This window comes from Cuculus canorus, chromosome 4 (genome assembly GCF_017976375.1).
Source record: "Cuculus canorus isolate bCucCan1 chromosome 4, bCucCan1.pri, whole genome shotgun sequence".
In the NCBI taxonomy this organism is placed as follows: domain Eukaryota; kingdom Metazoa; phylum Chordata; class Aves; order Cuculiformes; family Cuculidae; genus Cuculus; species Cuculus canorus.
Window position 1 is genome coordinate 42,492,482 of NC_071404.1, and position 20,478 is coordinate 42,512,959.

The window sequence follows — 20,478 nt, forward strand, 5'->3', positions numbered from 1 at the left end:
GTACACTGTGTGTAGTTAATAGCTATATGGAAATTGAAAAAAAATTGATGTGCAAGAAAGTTGATTTGCCCTCTGAAAATATTAACTTTGGTGTTCCCTTTTTAAAACATAAAAAGTGACACTGCACTAAATCTGACATTTAATTTGATTTCTAAAAAAAAAAAGAAAAAGGAAGAGCATTGAAGAGAATTGAAAGCAGAGGAAAACGTGACATAATATGTAAATACAACAAACACTGGTACAGTATTTTGCAAAGTGAGTGCCACTGCAAATGAGTGATAAAATAACTCATTCTAAACGGAAGGACAAATACTACAAAAAAAAAAGTATACGTATATACTAGCTGTCTTCCCGTTGGGGGCTGGGAGGAACCTATTGAACCAAGAACTGAAGAAAAGAACAAATGTTCGTTATGTATTTAACTAATGTAGTTAATGTAGTTAAATGCATATAACTAATGTAGTGATAACCAGTGCTGAGGACCTCCCATCTTGACAGTATGCACTAAATGAGTGTGGTTTTCTACTCAATTGTTGATTACCCCGACTTTTCCACCTGCACCCTGGCCTTACCTGCAAACAGACAAGTGAGAATGCAACAGTGGGGAGAAGAAATGAATGGCTCTTACTCAGAAGTTGCAAAGGCACAATAAGGGAGAAATCTCCTGCCCACAGCTAGATCAAGTAAAATATTAATGAAAGAAACTCATAGTTAACCTGTACCTTGAGAAAGACTAGCAATCTTGGCTATATCATTTTATATTTATGGAAACTAAATATAAATGTAGCTATTTAATGCCAAAAAGTATTAGCAATTATACATTACTTCAACAAGAAGTGCTCTAGCTTTTTTCAAACGTTGTATCACATATTAGAAAGTAATTCAATACCATGTACAACCTGGAGAAACAAAATAATGCACTTGAAATCCCATGAAGGGTATCTGAATAAGAAACATAATCAGATACCTAGAAGCTGAAGCTCTGATTTAGTACATTAGCCCAAATACAAAAAAACAAAGTCAAGATATTACACAGTACCTTAGGTTCTTTATTCCTGCAAGACAAATTCTTAACCATTACTAAAATCTCAGGATACCTTTTAGTGATGCTTATTCCTGTCATATAGACAGGAAATTGAGAGCTATAATTAATCTCAAGAGCATGCAACATGTTTACGGAGAGAATACAGTTTTAACTGAGGCCTGGCAGTCTGTGCTAGGTTTCAAAGTTTCCAGAAATTCACAGTAACAATTTTCCCACCTTGACTTTCAAGCTTAAGGAAAAGGACTTGCATCAGTGTATGCATTTTTATCCATAGTGTTTGGTACTGCCATAATGCAAATGAAGACCACATAGTGTTTATTTGCATTTGAGTCTGGGGGGGCACTTTTTACAAGAGCATGTAGTGACAGGACATGGGGAAATGGCTTTAAATTGGATGGAGGAAGATTTAGATTAGACACTAGGAAGAAATTCTTCATAATGAGGGTGGTGAGGCCCTGGAACAGGTTGCCCACGGAGGTTGTGGATCCCCCCTACCTGGAAGCATTCAAGGCCAGGCTGGATGGGGCCTTGAGCAGCCTGGTCTAGTGGAAGGTGTCCCTGCCCATGGAACTAGATCATTTTTAAGGTCCCTTCCAACCCAACCCATTCTTTGATTCTATATCTAGTAATAATAAAGCAAAAATGATGAAAATGGCAGTCATTGACAGTCATATTACAAATATGTTCGGTATCAACATTACAGTGCAACTGTATTGCAGTAAACCAAAATACACTTAAAAACCTGACTGCATCCTCAGTACTCAAGTAATCACAAACTTTAACATCACCACGCCATATTTCTTTTACCATCCCCAACGTCAGTTATATCTTCAGACAGATAATCTGTGGCTGTGCAAATAAAAGCCCTATCAGACTCAAGTGTTTTAAAACTGGAGATGTCTGGCCTTTAATGAGTCCTGCATGAGGAAGAAACACAACACTGACTTTTCCTCCCCATAAACATAGAAAAGTCAACATTGCCAATGATGGGCTAAAATGCATTCTCCTAAGCAGCACCTAGAGCCAAAACACAGTAGGCCGCCTGTTAAGTCCAGTCTGCTATTATACATCAAAAGTATAACATTAGGGTCACTAAGGTGTGTCAGCAAGACAAAATATTCTGCCTTAAGGAAGAAAAGCCAGCACAACCAAGCAAAAGGAGATCTTTTGGAGAATCTCCGACACCTTTGGATTTTGTCCAAGGTCTTCCACAGTAATACAGAGATTTGGCAAGATACAACATATTTTCAGACAGTTTTTTCACTATGTACACCTATCATCAGACCACAAGTAAACAACCCCCTAAAGAAGCAGCTGACAAGAAAATAATCCTGTAAAATTAAGACTTGTTGTACAGAAAAAGATATGGAAGGTTTAGCAGTAGGCTATTTTGTTTCAAGTCGGTGATATTTCTCATTTCTACGCCTTAAGCATAGCTAAAGCTAGAAGTGGCCCCATTGGATTCAGCACCAATTTCAACCTAATGTCCAATAAAGACAATTAATTTCAGAATACAAAACCACAACACAAATTTTTAATGCCAAATACAGCCATATGGTTTTGCCCTTTGCAGAAGCAGCAAAATAACTGTTAGTAACCTGGCACTGGAGAAAAGCCGAAACAAGGGCATAGGAGCCACATGAAACCAAGAAATTAAATCTATCACCTATTATGCAATTTGTTTTAAACTTGCCAAACATATATGCCAAATCTCAAAAGACAGTGGAAGGAAAATCTACTCTGCCCATCTTCAGGACTTCTGTTTGGAAGGGCAGGAAGCTATGTTTCCTAAGCTTGTTCTTGGTTTATTCTAACTGAAATTTCAGCTTACAATACTGCTGATTAGGAAAACTGATCAGCTCTGTGTGGGATGGGCAAAACCTTCATGCTAGATACTGGTTGATTTTAAAAAACAAAAGTAGTAGCCAAAAACTTCTGCACAATCGGCCACTGGCAAGGTACAGAGACTGAGCAGGAGCAAGTATACTTTATTCTGTGGGCTAGCAGAAAAAAACCCAACACTCAAACAGAAGAGCTTAATTGGAGAGCATGCTTCACATTTGGGAGCAAATCTACTTTGTTTATGCAAATTGCACTAAAGTATCAGAGAGGGGGTGGTATAGAGGTGGCTGTCAGCCTTAATTTTAGATACAGCAGACCATCTATTTTATTTTATTACATAAGGTTTGGTTGCAAAGCCCATTAAAGTCAACTGACTCTTCATTTACTTCAATCATCTTTGAATTTGACCTAGAATTTAAACATGACTACTTGCTTTGTAAGTAAAAGTTCCGCAAACAGCAGTTTTTTCAGATGAGATTTTCCATGTTGGAATTGAACCACGCTGATAAAATAAGTGACTCCGCATATTACATCTCTTTTGTTGCAGAAAATATTCTCACTCTTACCTGCACATTTTCTTCTGTAACTTGAATTTCAGCCGTGTAAATATAATCAATAAGCATCCTTAGAGTCCAGCCATCGACTTCCTTTATCCGAACTCTCTTTGCTCGGCTTTCACTCATCTCACCTACAAACAGTTTATTAGTCAAGTAAATTAGATAAAAATACAGCACATACATAAAACTTTTAACAGTCATTGCTCTCCTACCAGTAGCAGAATCTTTTGTGTATTATCAGTTGTGACAGTAAGACAACTCTAATAATAATAAACTTTCCTTTCGCACTCCAATGAGAAGGGAAGACTTTGTTGTTACTATCACATGAACGCTACCTGGTTTAACACTTTTACTGCAGGTGATTTATTTTCTCCAGTGTACAAAATCAGGAAAATATTATCAGATCTACATAAAACTCTTCAAATGCAGGCAAAAACATTTTGCAGGCAAAGCAAGCTATTAACATACTCTAGCTTTATTAACTACTTAATCAAAGAAGTATACCAAATGCAGTCTGGAGTCATTTTATTTAAACAAGAAAAATTATATCCCCACAGAACAATTAACATACATGTTTCCTTGCTTGTCTACTTATTATTCCTTTAGCAACTTCGTCTCTGTTACAGATCTGATTTAACAGTTTAAACTCAGGCTAAGACAAAGTGGTAAGCAAGGGAAAACTTGCTGGATCTCATTTTGTGGAGGCTGACATATTGGCCATATGCCACAATTGATCTTCACAGAAAGGCCTGCAAAATACCTTCTGCCTTCTAAAAGACAAAGTCTCTCAAAATGTAACATTTTGCTTACATCTGAAATAATCACCCAAAGATACATTTTGAAGTAATGATTATAACCTTCTCCATGACTACCAAAAACACATGTGGTTATCTCAGACCTTTAGCCCTTTTTGCATTGACTTCCAGTGGGAAGCAAACTACCCTTGTTATGTTGATAGATATATCAACTTCAACTTTGGAAGAGTATATCCCAACCTTTGGATACGTCCATTTCTCATTCTTCTATATTGGATGTATTCTCATTTCTTTCCCTTAGGCATCCAGAGATAAGAGTATTGATGAGGTAACAAACATCAGCAACAACAGAAGCATAAAGGATGGGGAAGTGAAAGAGAAGACGCTCATCATTGCTGATATATTCTTATGAAGTACATACATATTTCATTGCTTTTTACCCTGTGATCTCCAGGATTGGTGCCAAACAATGCACTTTACCCAGTGCATTTGGCAAATGAATCGTCACTGAGAAATTTATTGTTATTCATGCCCTTTTTTGAGCTGAAGAATAAGGAATGGCATTTTAAATTAACCCTTTAAATGGCAAGAAGCACAGAAGATCATCTACAGTACTCTACTACTACATAACAGCAGCACAGTTCACTAGTAGTCTGGAAAACTCATTAAGAACCATATGAAAACCAGCAAAATCAAGCCCCCTCCCCGAACTCTCTCTTTTCACCTGCTCTTCTGAAAACTTTCCCCACACCTCCAAAGGATGATTACAGCGCATTCTCTGCAGGGCCCTGTACTCCAAGTTTCCTCTTCTAGTTTGACACAGACTAAACCTATTGATCTTCAGAGCAGGCATGCTGCAAGTTATTTATTATGCAAGCTACTGTGGAGGTGGTCCTTCGGGAAAATCATATGTGTGGGAGAGCAGCGTTTGATATTCTGCAAACACATTAGTTCTGTTTTCAGATTTTGCGTCAAGGCTTCTAGAGCCATGGATAGGCATTCTCTCTGTTTAACAACAGAGCCCAGATTCTGACAAAAAAAAAACCAAACAGACTTAGTTCTACCTTTCATGCTAAATGGACATGCAGTCTTACTATGACTCTAGATTGGTCCTGTCATGTTCCAGACTTGCCTGACAGATCATATGCAGGAAACCATAGATTCACTCACCAGGCAATCTCAGTCTAGACTTCAACCTGATGAACAACTCAGTTCATGACTGGGAAGTTGCATCGCAGAAGTTGTCGGTGACAGGAAAGCATGTCATTAATAGAAAGGAAAGCTCTGAGCTGGGCCAACTACTCAAGCAGGAGCAGCACAGCACCAGATGAATTATAAGTCGATAAAATATTATACAAGAAGCTTATATGGTTTCTCACAAGTAATATAAGGAAAGCTTTTCAGGTTTTTTTTGGTTTGTGTTGGTTTTGTTTGGTTTTGGTATTTCTAGAATTTTACAAATGGAGAAAAGAAGCAAAGAGAGTAGGTAATTCCCTAAGGATAATTGCCATTGCAAAAGAAAAACCTTGGGTCATTCCTACCTCAAGCCAAACCCTACAACCACTGAAGTGTCCTTTCACTGATGTTTCATAATTCTTTGCTCCAAACATTGAGGAGTATTTAATTCAGATGACAATATATTTTTCTAAAGAATTCCACTGTATACAAAAGGAAGAATTATTCCTAGTAACATACTTTCAGATGTTTAATCCTACACGTTACTAGATTTTGTAATTTTAAAAGGCAGTAACTTTTCCTTTCTGGATATTTAATAGGGCTACCTCTACCATTACGAGTGCAAACAGAAGCATGCTATATCCCACCCAGCCCAGCAGTCAGTATCTAATGACTCAGAGAAAGATGGAAGTAACCTGCAAACAAGCTTCTAATTTCGAGTCAAGAAGTAATCCTGAAGCATAAAGTGCAATTTTTTTACCAACTTTTCAGTCACTGTTTTATTCTGGATGGAGGAATACACTTTTACATTTGATTGTAGCCGGTCAAAGGAACAAATTTGCTTATTTGATTAGCAGATTACTGGGCGAGAATACAAATCCACCTGAGAAATGTGAATCGGAGGGTTCACAGAGATAACAGTTACGATGAACTTCAGGATTTTGTCCCATGGAGAAGGGCTGAAACGCACCCACACTGCAGCTGAGCCTTGCTGAAAACAGCCTATGATAGTAGTATAAAACCCACCGATAAATCTCAAAGCCATAGCTGAACTGTCAACTATTTAGTTCACCAACTACACAACTGTTGCCACAGATGTATGGGTTAAACACTTTCCACCCACTACTCGGGTAAGCATTCCCACCTCCTGCACCACTGGGGGTCAAAGACCACCTACATTTAAATTTTTTTGCCTGATTTATGTTTTTAAAAGGGACTGAAGTAAGGAAAGGATCAAGATTTCAGCAATTTCATTTGAAGAGCTGCTATGGAGTCCACTGCACTGGCATTCTTAAGTCAAACCTCTCCACAGAAAGGGCAGTCAGGGCAAGCGTAAGCGTCTCGTCTGCCATAGAGAGTATAACATAAAATTTATACTCTGAGTAGAGAATATTTTAAGTGTGACAGTCAACAAAAGTTAATTCTAATGCAGAAATAATGTAAGAGGCTTGTGATCTCTGTTACTAAGGTGTTGAAAAGGAACTGCAGAAACAGCTGTTTTCATTCTAACTTTAAAGAAAGAGTAAAAATTAAGAAAGAACATACCAGTCATCTCGAACATTTGTCTCAACCGCAAATGCAAACTTCAAGAACTACTAGCGGAACAGACATTCAATTTTACAAACACCTTTAAAGCATTGTTGCTGCTAGTAGCGACTCCACTTTTAGCCTTCTTAGTGTCAAAATACTTGCACATAAAATCAAGAATAATCAGCTGCTTCCTTAGAACACAACAGTATTTGAAATTTCATAAATCTTGCGGTTGCCTACAATTGAAGTTACTAACACTCCAGTTTGCTTATATACTGGAAGGCCAAGAGTCACATTTCCACCTCAGCTGGTGGTCAGAAGTAATACATCGCAGAGAATTCTTGTCATTTCGGCCAACATTAGTTACCAAAAGTGGCACAAGATTTAAGAATGAACAAACAAAACTTCAGAAGTTAATTTCAACATGCATTTAACAGCATTCTCACTTGGACTCTGAATTTCACATCATTTCAATGTTATTTATAATCATTATGGAAATAAACTCAGAGCACAAGAATTCAGCTGGAGGCTCCTATGAACCTGAACCTATCTTAGCCTTGTAAGCCTGCAGTAACTTGGCCAGCATGGAGCAAGCAGAGGCAGAATCAAGCCTGCACACAAAAGCTGTGGCAATGATGCAGAGTACATCTGTCACAGAGAATTACCCTAAAAATACCAAAATATGCACTCCAGCTACAGGCTGCCAAAGCAACAGAAAGCTTTCACATCTACTAACAGCCTAGAGTACTTGGGATCTGAAAAACGTAGCAGCAGTTAGTTGCTAAAGGACATAATTTACTCCAAAATTCACATGAAAGTTATTTTAACCCTCTTTTGCACAAGTAAGATTATTAGAATCTTAAAAGGTATAACAACTCTATAATTCCTGGCTTACTTAACATATAAAATTGTTCAAATGAAGGAGACTTTTTAAAGCATTCATCACACTAACAAAGAATAAGTTGCTAGTGTGTCCTTAGACTGAAAAAAAAAAATTATTAAGAAACCCAAACATTCCTCTTGGCTTATTTAAAAATTAAATGAGATCCTAAAAAGCAGAACTCATTTTAATTTTGTGCTTTATACAGTTAGATCAGAACATAGAAAGCATTGAAACATTTGGTACCTGTAAACATGGCATGGAAGTAGGGGCTGCAGGCGGCTAGCACAACTCTATGTGCTGCAATTTCCATGTCTTCAGCTACTATGGTCACATCACACAGCAAGTTCTGACTATTTAGAAACATCAGAGAAGGCAATTTCACGTAAGTGAACTAAAACACAAAAGCATATAATATCACAATTTCTTTTCCCATGCTCTCAAAAGAGGCAGGCAGGCAATGTTGATGAAGCATTGTTTTTAAATGCATTACACAACCACGTGGCTATTACTCAGTCAGATTACAGATGGTACTTGGGTACACAGAACTTTTTAAAACTCAAATAACTGAATTGTGATTTCTTGCATAGACGTTTTCTACACTGAATAACCAAAATTTTTATCAGCCCAATTTATAAATCTTCTCACTGGAAGTCTGGGCCTCTTTGAGTGACTATGATAGGAAAAGAATTCGACATACACAAACCCTTAAAAACTGAGGTAAGAAATAGGACTTTACAGATAACAAAAATCCAAAGTTCATTTGTGATGCCTGTGTCGCATTACACTGGAAGCGCATGCCTACTTAGTTGTTCAAAATCACTACTTGATCATCTCTATATTTACTGTTTTCTAATCATTTTCGTGCACAGCCCATACACACAATATCAATATTCTTTCCCACTTGGACTAGTTTAGAATTTATTATAGTTAACTTCATATACTGCCTGACTTTTTATTTTCATTACTTCCTTTTCCATCCTCATCGTCTGCAACTGTAATACACATTTCCTCTTTTGTTGCAAAAAAGTAACATCTCATAATCATTTAAAATACAGGTATTTCCAACGCAGTTTACAGCAACTGGATATAGCTCTTCCAGTTAAACCCACCACCTTGTGTTCTCCTTATAATGTTCTCAGTACTTTTGAAAAGATAATTTTCCTGAATACGTCCTGCAGTTAGACAGCAGATTTTCTGATAATTTGCGACTACCATGCAGAGTTGTACCAAAGAGTGGGGTGAGTTGCATTTTGCTCAGTCAGACAGCCCGAGACCACACATGAAAAATTTTGGTGGCCACAACTAACCTTTGGAGCCATATTGCAGTCCTGGACTTAAAACATTCTTGCCCCTTTCAGCTCTTAATATCTATAGCCACTATCTAAACCTCATAAGTTCAGCCTGCAATATGGTTATTATAAAAAAAAAATATAATATAAGGTAATGACAATACCCAGATCAAACAGAATTCAGAGGACCTTGAGAATAACCATTACATGATACAAAAACTGAAAGCTGTGTTTAAGAGGTAATCAGACACCTCACTTTTTCAGACACCTGCGCTTATCATGACAACAGGAACAAATTAGCTCCACAGAAATGCCTAAGAGAACTGTGAAGCCAGAAGCAACAGAATTAGAGGAATGCAAAACTCCAGCTAATTAATTACCTTGCACATATACAGACATAGTAACTTAGAGGTAGTCCAGATGCATATTCAGTTTGAAAATGCATTAGGTGAATGAATGTGTCCTGAGTTACTACAAAGCTGACATGCCAAATAAGCTACTAAATAAAGAAACAAGCTTATAAACTTAACCATGTACTCTACTGTAAGCATCTTGTGGCTTCCACAGCAACTCAGCACCTTTATTTCATGAGAGCACACTAATGTATTCAAAAAAAAGCTTGTGTTCTGAAGCAATATTGTAACAATTTACTGGTACAGAGCAACTCAAGGAACACAAGAGGGTACACCACCCTGGTAAAGCAAATGAGAAAATCTCAAGGCGGGGAGGAAGGGGAAAGGGGGCAAAAAAGTGTAGGTTTAAGAACAGTAACAGTTTACCAGCTAGCAGTTTATTTCTTAATTGGTTTATAAACAGAAAGATCACTACCCACACCTTCAAAAGACTTTGATAAATCTTGTTTGCAATAACCAGTACTTTAACAAATACAAGTAAGGTTAAACTCCATTGTGATAAAAGAAAATTATAATAAAGAAGAAAGATAGGCATCAGAGGGCAATTTCTTCATATGTCAAGAACTAATTAGCTATCCTAATGATCTCTCTGACTCAGTGTTGAGGTGATGATTGGTGAGTAATGAAATGACAAAAACTACCAAGGACAAAGTTACTCAAATTTGTCAAAATTTGAAGGCACAGAAAACCTCTTAGAAGGTAACAGAACCAGGCAACTTAACAGCAGCCAAAACCGTAATATAAACTCATAGACTTAAGCATTCCAAAACCCAATGCATTTTAGATACTTGAGCAGATGATTTCTTCACTAGTTATCCATTTTCTGGAGAGTATGCCTCTGGCAAATACCTCTTTGTGCTAAACTAATAAAAAGAACTGAGAAAAAAAACCGCTTTAAAAATAGTCAATAAAATTGAAAATACCATTTACTTGATTAACGTTAGGTCTTCATTTAGACTAATGATGCCTGAAACATTTCTAAAATATTAAATTTATTATTTCACATAAATAAATGCAACTATTAGTGTTTATAATCTTACCTAATTAGCACTTGCCATTTTAAAAGCTGTTCTCAGCCTAAACAGTAAACATTGCTGCACCAACTACTTTCTTAAACAAGAAATCTATTAAGGTTTGCACGGCACTGATCCTGTTCCAACTTTAACTATTTATATATGTAAGATAAAATTGCTCAAATTGCTTCGACAGCAATTCAAATTTAAGTAACCATGGAAACTCAAGTATATTCTGAAAATGATCCACAGGCTTCAATAATGCAGTCTGCTGGAAGACCACATATCTTTTACTTGCAACACAACAAAACGCAGGCAAGGTTTCTCACTTCTGAGACTGTTCTAAGACTCGTTCTCATTCTGGGAAATTGTTTCTTCATCTAAACTCTTACTTGTCGTTTAGGAAGTCATAGCTACTGGCCCTAGCCAGGGTCTATTACACACCTGAGACACTGTATCTGGTTACTGGGATCCATGAAAATGCCAAGGGAGCAAGTAAAGTGAAGCAACAAGTATCAGTCCTTCCAGCATTGGGTAACTAGCTTGTTGACATAGTAGAAAAATAGTCTTTGCTCTTATCCCAGGATCCTCAGACTACGGGAGTCTTTGAGCTGGATTTAAGTCATTTATAGTCAGCGTATTTTCTCCAATCTTCCAATACAAACTGTCATGGCCAGAAAAATACACTGATCTGATCACAGTATCTACCATAGCATTTAAGATTTACCCACATGGAACAGTGAAGATCAAAGGCAAAGGCATGCTTTAACAGGGAATCAGTTGCTGTTTTTTTCAAGTTAAATCTCTCCAGTTTTCAATCTTATATGGAAAATAACAAAAGACCAGAGGATTTTCACACACCCCAGCACTGTCTATGCTAGAGAATCATTTTATTTAGTTTATTTCTCCATTGTTGATGTTAGTTATAAAGCTGAATTACTGTCAGTGATAGTTCTAATTATCAGAGCTCAGTTGTGAGCTCTAATTACCAGCTGTCACAGTTTTCAACATCATCTCACCTACTCATATAAATCAAAAAATCAAATATGGGAGCTAAGATCAGCATCAGCACTAGTTTCCCAGTTTTGCTGAAACTGTATCACTCAAGGTCTTAGAAGCCTTTATCGACAAAAGTTACTTTAAACATTTGATTTGGGAGTTTATTAATTTCTCCCAGGGCAAGCAAAAGATAACCGTGAAAAGTAAGCACACTGTCAGTTGGTTTACATGTTAGACTGTGACCTATGTCTCCAAACTAGAAAATTTTAACATTTTTCCAGTTCACAGTCCACCACAAAAATCAACAACAGGCACACAAAGAGCCTAAGGCTAAACTAAAAAGTGCTTTTACTCTATCCAGGATCAAATACATACAGCACAAGATAAGTAGCTGTAATTCCTTAAATACAATCTCTTAAGTACTTTTTGAGTCTCATAAACTTAGTTTTGATTATGAAGGGCAAAAACGTACTGTATGCATTACAGCTATCATCGCATGACTATCATTCAGCTATCACTATGTATATTTTTAATCCTCCTCATCAGATACACTTCTGGAACTGCATGTTCTTAATAAATAAACTATTATTATTAACTTAATAAATGCAAATGAAAGTGAAAACATATGATGGACTCTAGGCAGATGTATACAGTGAAGTAATACCTTCTTAATTCATTCATAACTTTAAAAGCTTTCTTCATGTGCCATGGATTTACTGTAACAGGACAGTGAATTTCAGTGTTATCATCTTTCAGATCCAAAGGCTTCTGATGGCAAAGTTTGGTACATCTGGAAAGAAACAGGAAAAAAAAAGGAAAGAGTTAATACTTCTGTCTAATCTACAGTTGTGTCACTCTTATTTTCTCCATCTTCATCTTGCGGAGGAAGAGAAGGTTTGCTCTTCAGCTTATCTTTACCTCAAGCAATTTTGGTTTGCCTATTACCAACAGTGTAGAGGAGCAGGTAGAATTCCCAAGGAAGTGATAAGTTGATAACATTACTGAGGCTGATAGAGGTACTCAGAGCTAACAATAATCTCCACTAATGAAAACATGAAGATGATGCCCTAGAATATTTCCACTAAGCTCTAAACTGAAGGGAGAAGCAGAGGTTTGGGAATTTTTAGCTTGGTGTCTGTATAGATCAATGGCAAAATGCACCACACATCGCCCTAGTCTCTCAACACTTTCATTGCCTGAGAGAGAAAAGACACTCTCTGCCTTTCCACCAGGCCCTCCCTTACTGGTTCACACAGCTCCCAGTTCATCTGACAGGAAGACCTTATGATGACTGCTGTAACTGTCCAGGCTTTCCCTAGCAGCAGCATGAGACACAGGTGAGTATGAGAAAAACTGGATAGTTTTGCATATTCATCCAATGTTTTGAAAAGTAAAAGCAACCAGCCTCTTTATTTTTCTTATTCTCAAACCCCCACCCAAATTAACAAGAGAAAAAAAAAAAATAAGCAGTGTGAAAAATCATTACAATTATCTCTTTCTGTAAGAAATACCCAAATTATACAGAGACTAATTTCTGTGCAAAAAGAACTATGCATACTTTTCAGTCACTAGACCTGTCCAAGCAACAAGTGGGTTTTTTTCATGCCAAGCCAGTAAGTTTTTTGTTTACAATCAGTATGTTATTCTTACAAGGAAATTTACACTGTTGTCCTGCTTAGAAAATCAGTTATGATTTCATACCTTTAAGCATCAATTATGTTTTCACCTACACTACTATAACTATATTCCTGAACCTCTGAGCTGGAAATAAGCAAAGTTGGGGGCAACTGACCCTGGTACATCTGAGATCTAATTTCAAATAAAAACCCACTTACTCATTTTAGGTAAGAACAATCAAACTGAATGTATGCATTGACTCCCGGAATTCCAGCCCCTCTTCTACAATCCTAAAGCTTTTTACTTGGGCGTGCCTAAAGAAGCTTAAAAGAAAAATTCAAGGAAAATTAATTTAAGATTTTAACCTACAACTCTATATTCTGTGCAATACAACAACAAAGTATTTGGCTCTACTTTTCATTATTCCAAAACTAGCTACAAAATTTTGAAGTAAAACATCAAGCAACAAAGGAATAAAGAAAGTCTACAAAATAATGGCTAACAAAATAAGGTCCATCTACAGAACTAAACTATTACCTATTTTCTACACTGTAGTAACTTCAGGAAACAGTCAAAACACCAAAAACTAACTGTGAGGAAAAGACCCAGCTTTTAATTATAAGTCTGACTCATCAAGTCCAAGATAAGAACACTTATTGTATGGCACCTTCTTACATCCCAATGCAATGCATCAGATAGTAACGTGTACATACCTTATAAAGCCTCAGTCTATGAACACATCCCTTACAGATCTACAAGGAAAAGAAGGCACTAACAGGTGCCTGTAAAAAGCTGCCAAGTAACCTGGATAGATGGAGGAGCTTGTATGAAGCATAAATTCATTTGCTGAGTCTCATTAGTTTTGTCACAAAGGATGACTTAGTTTTAAGGTAATGAAGCCTACAAAACCGTCAGTCATATGCCTTCTATTTTGAGAACCGCTGTTCTGCCCGGAGTTACTTGAGTCTCTCTTACCATTTCACGATGGGTCAAAGCTGTCTGCAAGTGGTTCCCTTTGGTTTTTTCTCAAGATCGTGACCCACAGCGTAGCTGAAGGCACAAACTCCTGCAGCGGGTGTGCGATAAAGCTACGCTGAACTGCAGCATATAAAACACTGGATGAACCCAACTGAAAATACGTGGCTTGCCGAGCTCACTGCTACTAAAAAAGACGCCTAACTAAAAAAAACAGAAAACCGAGAATGTGATGAGCGTGACTGCCGAGTCAAACAGAGAGTAATTTGGGAGCACATATGGAGGAAGCAGAAGGAATAGGGAGGGAGGAGGAAGGGGAGCGCCTGTCCCCGCAAGCTGGAAGGCTCAGGGGGCGGCGGGGGCAGAGCCCCCTCCCCACGGCCGGGCCCGCCGCCCCGGGCACTGCAGGGGCACCAGACACCGGCTGCCGCCCCCGGGCACAGCAGGCAGGCTCCTCCGCCGGGTCGCCGCCACACCGCCCCCCTCCTGCCCCGCCCCCGGGTCCCCCCCGCCCCCCCGGGGCAGCGCTTCTCGCCGCGGCGGCTCGGCCGGCAGAAACGCGCCTGGGCCCGTCACCGCGCCCCGCACTCACACGGGCGGCAGCAGCATCTCCATGGCGGCTCGGCTCGGGCTCTCTCCGTGCAACGCGGGCGCGGCGCGCTGCCGCCAGCACCATGCCAGCCGCCGCCCCGCCGCGGGGACCGGCCGCGCCCGCCCCGCGGAGCCTCCGCTGCCCGGCGCCCGCCGGCACCGCCCACTTCCGGTTTCCCGCCCGCGGGTGGGGGGGGCGCGAGCGCGCAGGCGCCGCAACGAGGGCGGGAGGCGCGCGGCCACGTGCTGCTCCGCGCGGAGACTCCGGATGGGAAGGGCGGGATGTCATCAGGGGGACCTGGGCAGGCTGGAGGGGCGGGGAGTGAGAACCTCATGGGGTTCAACAGGGCCAAGGGGAAGGTCCTATACCTCGGTCGGGGCAATCACTGTTTTCAGTATGCGATGGGGGATGCTGTGATTGAGAGCTGCCCTGCAGAGAAGGGCTTGGGGGTGCTGGTCAATGAGAAGCTTGACATGAGCCGGCAATGTGCGCTCACAGCCCAGAAGGCCAACCGTATCCTGGGCTGCATCAAAAGAAGTGTGGCCAGAAGGTCAAGGGAGGTTTTTCTGCCCCTCTATTCCTCTCTTGTGAGACCTTGTCTGGAGTATTGTGTCCAGTCCCAGAATCCTCAATGTAAAAAGGATATAGAGCTGTTGGAATGGATCCAGAGGAGGCCTACAAAGATGATAGGAGCGCTGGAGCACCTCCTATATGAGGACAGGCTGAGACAGCTGGGGTTGTTCAGCCTGGAGAAGAGAAGGCTTAGAGGAGACCTTATAGCATCCTTCCAGTGCCTGAAGGGGCCTACAAGAAAGCTGGGGAGGGACTGTTTACAAAGGCTTGTGGTGATAAGACGAGGGTCAATAGATACAAACTGGAGAGGGGCAGATTTAGACAAGGCGTAAGGAAGACTTTCTTCACGATGAGAGTTGTGAGACACTGGCACAGGTTGCCCGGGGTAGCTGTGGCTGCCCCATTCCTGGAGGTGTTCAAGGCCAGATTGGATGGGGCCTTGGGCAGCCTGATCCAGTGGGATGTCCCTGCCCATGGCAGGGGGGTTTAGAACTAGATCATCTCTAAGGCACCTTCCAACCCAAACTATTCTATAATTCTATGACTGTCGAGGGGCATGAGCCTGGTTCTGATGCCTCCTTGGCCTTATTGATACCGGAAATACTGGCAATTAAAACTCTCTAAGACCCATCTTGGAGTTCTAGAAAGCAAGCATCCTTTATCAGACCTGGGCAATCTGAGGGAGTGATCTCCATCAATCATGTGCAACAAAACAAGGTGTTTACAGAATGTAACAGGCATATATATAAATTTTCACAGAAATCTTATTCATATTCTATTACTTCCCAAGGTCTAATTTTAATGTTATGAAACTTCGCAACATTCAAAACTCTTACTAATTTGGAGCTGGCTCCATCTTTCTGCTTGACCTTGCCTTTGAGATAGGGAAATAGTGCAAACAGTTGATTATGGAAGAAGAGACATCTGCAAAGCGCAGATCATACTGAACATAAGATGTTATCATTTTCAAAGAATGAACAGTGTCTGGGAAAAACACTTTTAAAGAAAGCATGCTATCACAGGGATGTTGTGTCTAACTTTCAATGAACACAATTACTTGGATGAAACTTAACTCTGCTTTAGCTTAATGAAAAAAATATTCCACTTTTTGTAATAGTAACTACTTCTTGTATCACTAGGACACCTGAGTGTGCATCTACCCCATCCCAGGAGAGCGAGGCTCTGGGCAGGGTCTGGCAGCAGAACAGGGAGCCATCACGCATGGGGTGTGACCCATGGAGCATCCAGGCCAGGGTGTCCGCAGGACCAGAGAGGATGGTGTGAGGCATTGGATGTGCTCTAGGCCCTGGAAACGGGGCTGTTTCTTCTTTTGGGGGAAAAGAAAGTAAAAAGTGGTCCCACGTCTACTCTGTGCGGAGCCTCACCTTCTGTGGAGGGCTGGTCCGGGTGGTGAAGGAGCTAGCCTGACACCCAGTTGTGTGGGCAGCTGCAGCTGGGAGAAGGGACGAAGGCAGAGCCCAAAACCAGATCTAGATGGAGAAGGTGGGCACTGAGTTTAAACAGGCTGCAGCGTTGCTGCTCCAGTTCACAGTGACCTGCTGGATCTCATCCGATTTTGTTTGAGCCAGTCCAGCAGAATGGCGACTGTGCTGCTCAGAACAGTTGCCTTCCTATCGACATGCAGTCACGGCGTCACTGATGCCTGGCACTAGGTATTTGACTGACGTTTTAATGTTTGCTTAAGCAGCCTCTGTGAAGCAGTACAGCAAAAAGAAACACAAAGAGGTTAAGGATCTGTTTCAAACACATGTCTTTGTAAGCAACACAAATTTGAGCAGTAAAATATATACATTTAGTAACTTCTGACTTGGGTCATTTGAGGATAATGTACTGTACTAAGCCTCCTGTAAGTTACTTCTTAATCTTCAAAGATTGTCTAGTGGAAGATGTGCTTAGCGAGCTGAACACAATTTGGGTATTTAAGTGATAGCGTCTGTAAAAATAAATTTTTTTTTGACAAGAGATGTGACATTGAGGAAGTTAATCTAAAACTAATAAATCTCTCACCAACTGACCAAAACCATTTTTCTAAGAGTGAGAGGAGTCTGAGGACAACACATTTTAAGTAGAAGGCAAAACAGAAAATGCCAGGTGCATTTTGGGTGAAGAGTCCTGTAGATGGATACATAAATACTTCATCAATGCTTCTAATAAAATCACAGGTTATTTAAACTGAATGTATTTTAATTTATTATCTCATGTTTGCTAATCTCTAGTGATATTCCTTGTTTGACAAATGCTGGTTTAGTATTCTCAGTTTACCAGTCCTCTTTCACTACACTGTGATGTTTGATTGGGGAACACTTCAAATTTTTTTCAATAGCTTTCCACTGGAGGTTTTCCTGAATTAAATAATCACAACTGTCAGTGCCTGTTTTTACAGAGTCTATGCTTTGCAACTGCTCAATTTGTCTCTTCTTAAGAGATGACTAGAATTGCTTCTGGGTTATATTGAAGAAGACAAGCTACTTATTAAAGATTTGAAAGACACAAGAAAACTTCCTTACAGGGCAGTCTGTTCCAACAGGGCCAGCTAGCCATAATGGGCTCTGAAATGAAGGTATAAAATTTAGCTGGCTCCATGTGTCATAGTGTCAGTGAGTTATGAGTTCATAAGCAGATCTGGCTTGGGTAGATCAGAGAGCTGCTGATAATTGTCACATTGTACTTTTGAGTTTGTGTGCCCTAGACTAAACTCCTGTACATGTTACTTCATAAGACGAGGATCCTATCTTTTACTGATCCATAAGACCTAAGTGAACCTTACTAGTTATAGAACGCACTGTGTTTAAGGGTCCACATTAGACTACTAAGTAAGTGTAAACTTGTCTTGAAGCTGCTGGCAGGTTTTCTACACTGCATACACGTAGATCCTGCAAGCACATAGGCAGTTGCAAATTCTGCCCCTTGTTAATGTGGCAGAACTGTTTAAAGGCATTAATCCTTAAATGAACATTAAGCATGTCTAATCCTTGACTTCTGTCATTTTATTGCAACATTGTTTGGCTTTTGAGCCAAACGTTTAACGTTAGTTGAAGTAACTTCTGTGATGTAGAACATCCAGAAGATGCACAAATAGGGCAGTATTCTACTTTTTTTCTAAAATAACATCTTTGTACTTAAGTAATTCTGAAAGGAATCATAAATATCTGAAACAAAAATTATTATGTCCAAAATACATTATGTGGTTTTGACAAAATAACTTGTTTATCTAACATGAGAAAATACATCCTATAAATACAATGTTTGGATTTCTATGGGATTCTGCTTGATTTGATAGCTTTTCTTAGAAAAGAGCTTTTAGAGAAAAAAATGTATTTATGTATGTGTGTGGGTATATATATACAGTTTTGAAAGGAAATAAGCTTTTTTAACTGTGATGAAACAGCTGCCAATTTTGTTGTAGCAGTACAAATCACTGCATTTACTGAGAAAAATCCCTGTTGTGTTTAGGACTGCCACTGTAACCACTCTCAGTCCTTTCCCATTTGTGTTAGAGAGTTCCAAAGGAATGCTGCCAGGGCTTACTAATGATTGTACAGTTCTTCTAGTATTTTGACACTAGAATTAGTTTACCAATGTAGAAATACTGATACTACACATTGGCATACATCCGCTTGTCTTTTAGCAAGACAGTTCCACAAGTAACACTGTCCTGCACCATGATGACATAGTCCTATGGGAACAGATCTGTACTAGCTTTAGCCACAAAGAACACTGAAAAAAGTTCTTACTAGTATTTTTAATTGACAAATGCAGGTTAGGGAGACTTCTCCAAGGTAAAAAAAATACATTTGGTAGAATGTTTGTTATTAGAACTCATAGCTTCTTCATTATTTGGGCTGAATGCTTATGAGAAGATGCTGCTAAGGCTGGGGTTCTTTTTATGAAAAAGGAAGAAGAAAGGAAGGGGCTAGAATGGAAGACATAAGTATTTCTCTGTATTGCTAATGCTTCAAACGGAAAAACAAGGTCATTCCTCACTTTGTTAACAGTTATCCATTATACTTGTATCTTACAGATTTTAGTTGTGGGTAATTTATGTGTAAAATGTATGTAAAAATAAGTATGTTTTTTCTCCACAATCATTCACAGCAAACATCTCTGGTTTTCCTGTGTGTTTCACTCCCAGTAACATTACCATCCAGCCCGTGCATCTAAATAGACCCACAAGGACCTATGTGAAGATTATGACAGGACTTGAGGTCTACACAGACATTAGCTATGCTGCATTCTTTTGTCTAAGCACTAATATCAGCATTAATCCAGCATTTACTAATTTTAAAAAGCTTTACTGTAGTGTAAGAGACTATTCCCCATCCCTTTCCCTCCCCCCAAAAAATGAAATATTTAAAGTTTCAGAGAAACATTGAGCTGAGGACATGAACACAGTTGAGAAGAATTACGCTGAAAAGTAATGTTAAAAGGAAAGTCAAGAAAGTGCATGCAGCAGACTGAGAAAGGGACCAGATTGCAGAGGAATATGTACTGGAGAGTAGGCAGAGAGAGAAAAAATAAGACATGTAAATTTGGAATGTGAAATAAGGAATAGCAAAGCAGCTGCTATCAAAAATAAATTGTACTGCAACCAAAATCAGTTAAATACAATTAAGCATGGATAAAAATATTTAGTCTTTTTTAACACTATTCTTCTGTGTAAGCAGTTGCTGGAGCACTAAGAATGATACATACTGAATGAAAATAGATGAACAGTAAGATTTACTCTGTGAAGTTCATGGACCTTATATGAAGATGAAAATTAATAACTAAGAACTGGCTTCTCAGTGTTCAAAACCAGATATGATATAATTTCCAAAAAGACTTGATGTGGCATGCAGTGCAGTACACAGGCTTTAAATACTCCAATCCTAGTCTTGCAAAAGAAGGGCCAAATAAAAAGGAAATATTACAAAGTTTCTGAGTTCTGCTCAGTGGAGAAGTCATACCCTTGTCATCAGTGCCAAACAGTGAGGTGTTCCTGTAGATTTAGTGCCATGGAAGAAGCAAGTCCTGGTTCAAGCAAGCATTATGAATGGAAGGAAGCATAAGTCATGGCTTTGATTCGTACTAGTACTGCAAATATATTAAGACACAAGGTAGAGACCTTGATGAGCAGAGCTGAGGCCCAGTGCTGTGAAGGTTTGGATTTCACATATGGTGGGTCCTTCGGATGGCTATGAAAGAGGTACTTCCATAGA

The 20,478-nt window shown here is 39.4% G+C and overlaps 1 protein-coding gene across 6 annotated transcripts in view; it reads right to left on the reverse strand.

The window, feature by feature from the left end:
• The window catches only part of KLHL2 (kelch like family member 2), a 64,487-nt gene extending 49,636 nt beyond the window's left edge, over positions 1-14,851 (reverse strand). Inside the window, exons 1-5 of one of the 6 annotated variants that reach the window (XM_054065376.1) lie at positions 14,095-14,268; positions 13,338-13,442; positions 12,167-12,292; positions 8,032-8,138; positions 3,454-3,575 (exon numbers count right to left, since the gene is read on the reverse strand). In XM_054065376.1, the coding sequence (XP_053921351.1) occupies positions 3,454-3,575; positions 8,032-8,138; positions 12,167-12,204 (267 nt within the window). In that variant the 5' untranslated portion in view covers positions 12,205-12,292; positions 13,338-13,442; positions 14,095-14,268. Of the gene's footprint in view, positions 1-3,453; positions 3,576-8,031; positions 8,139-12,166; positions 12,293-13,337; positions 13,443-14,094; positions 14,269-14,686 lie in introns of those variants that run through there. The other 5 variants (XM_054065375.1, XM_054065377.1, XM_054065378.1 and 2 more) reach the window with 5 other exon arrangements.
• Positions 14,852-20,478: the final 5,627 nt, after the last annotated feature.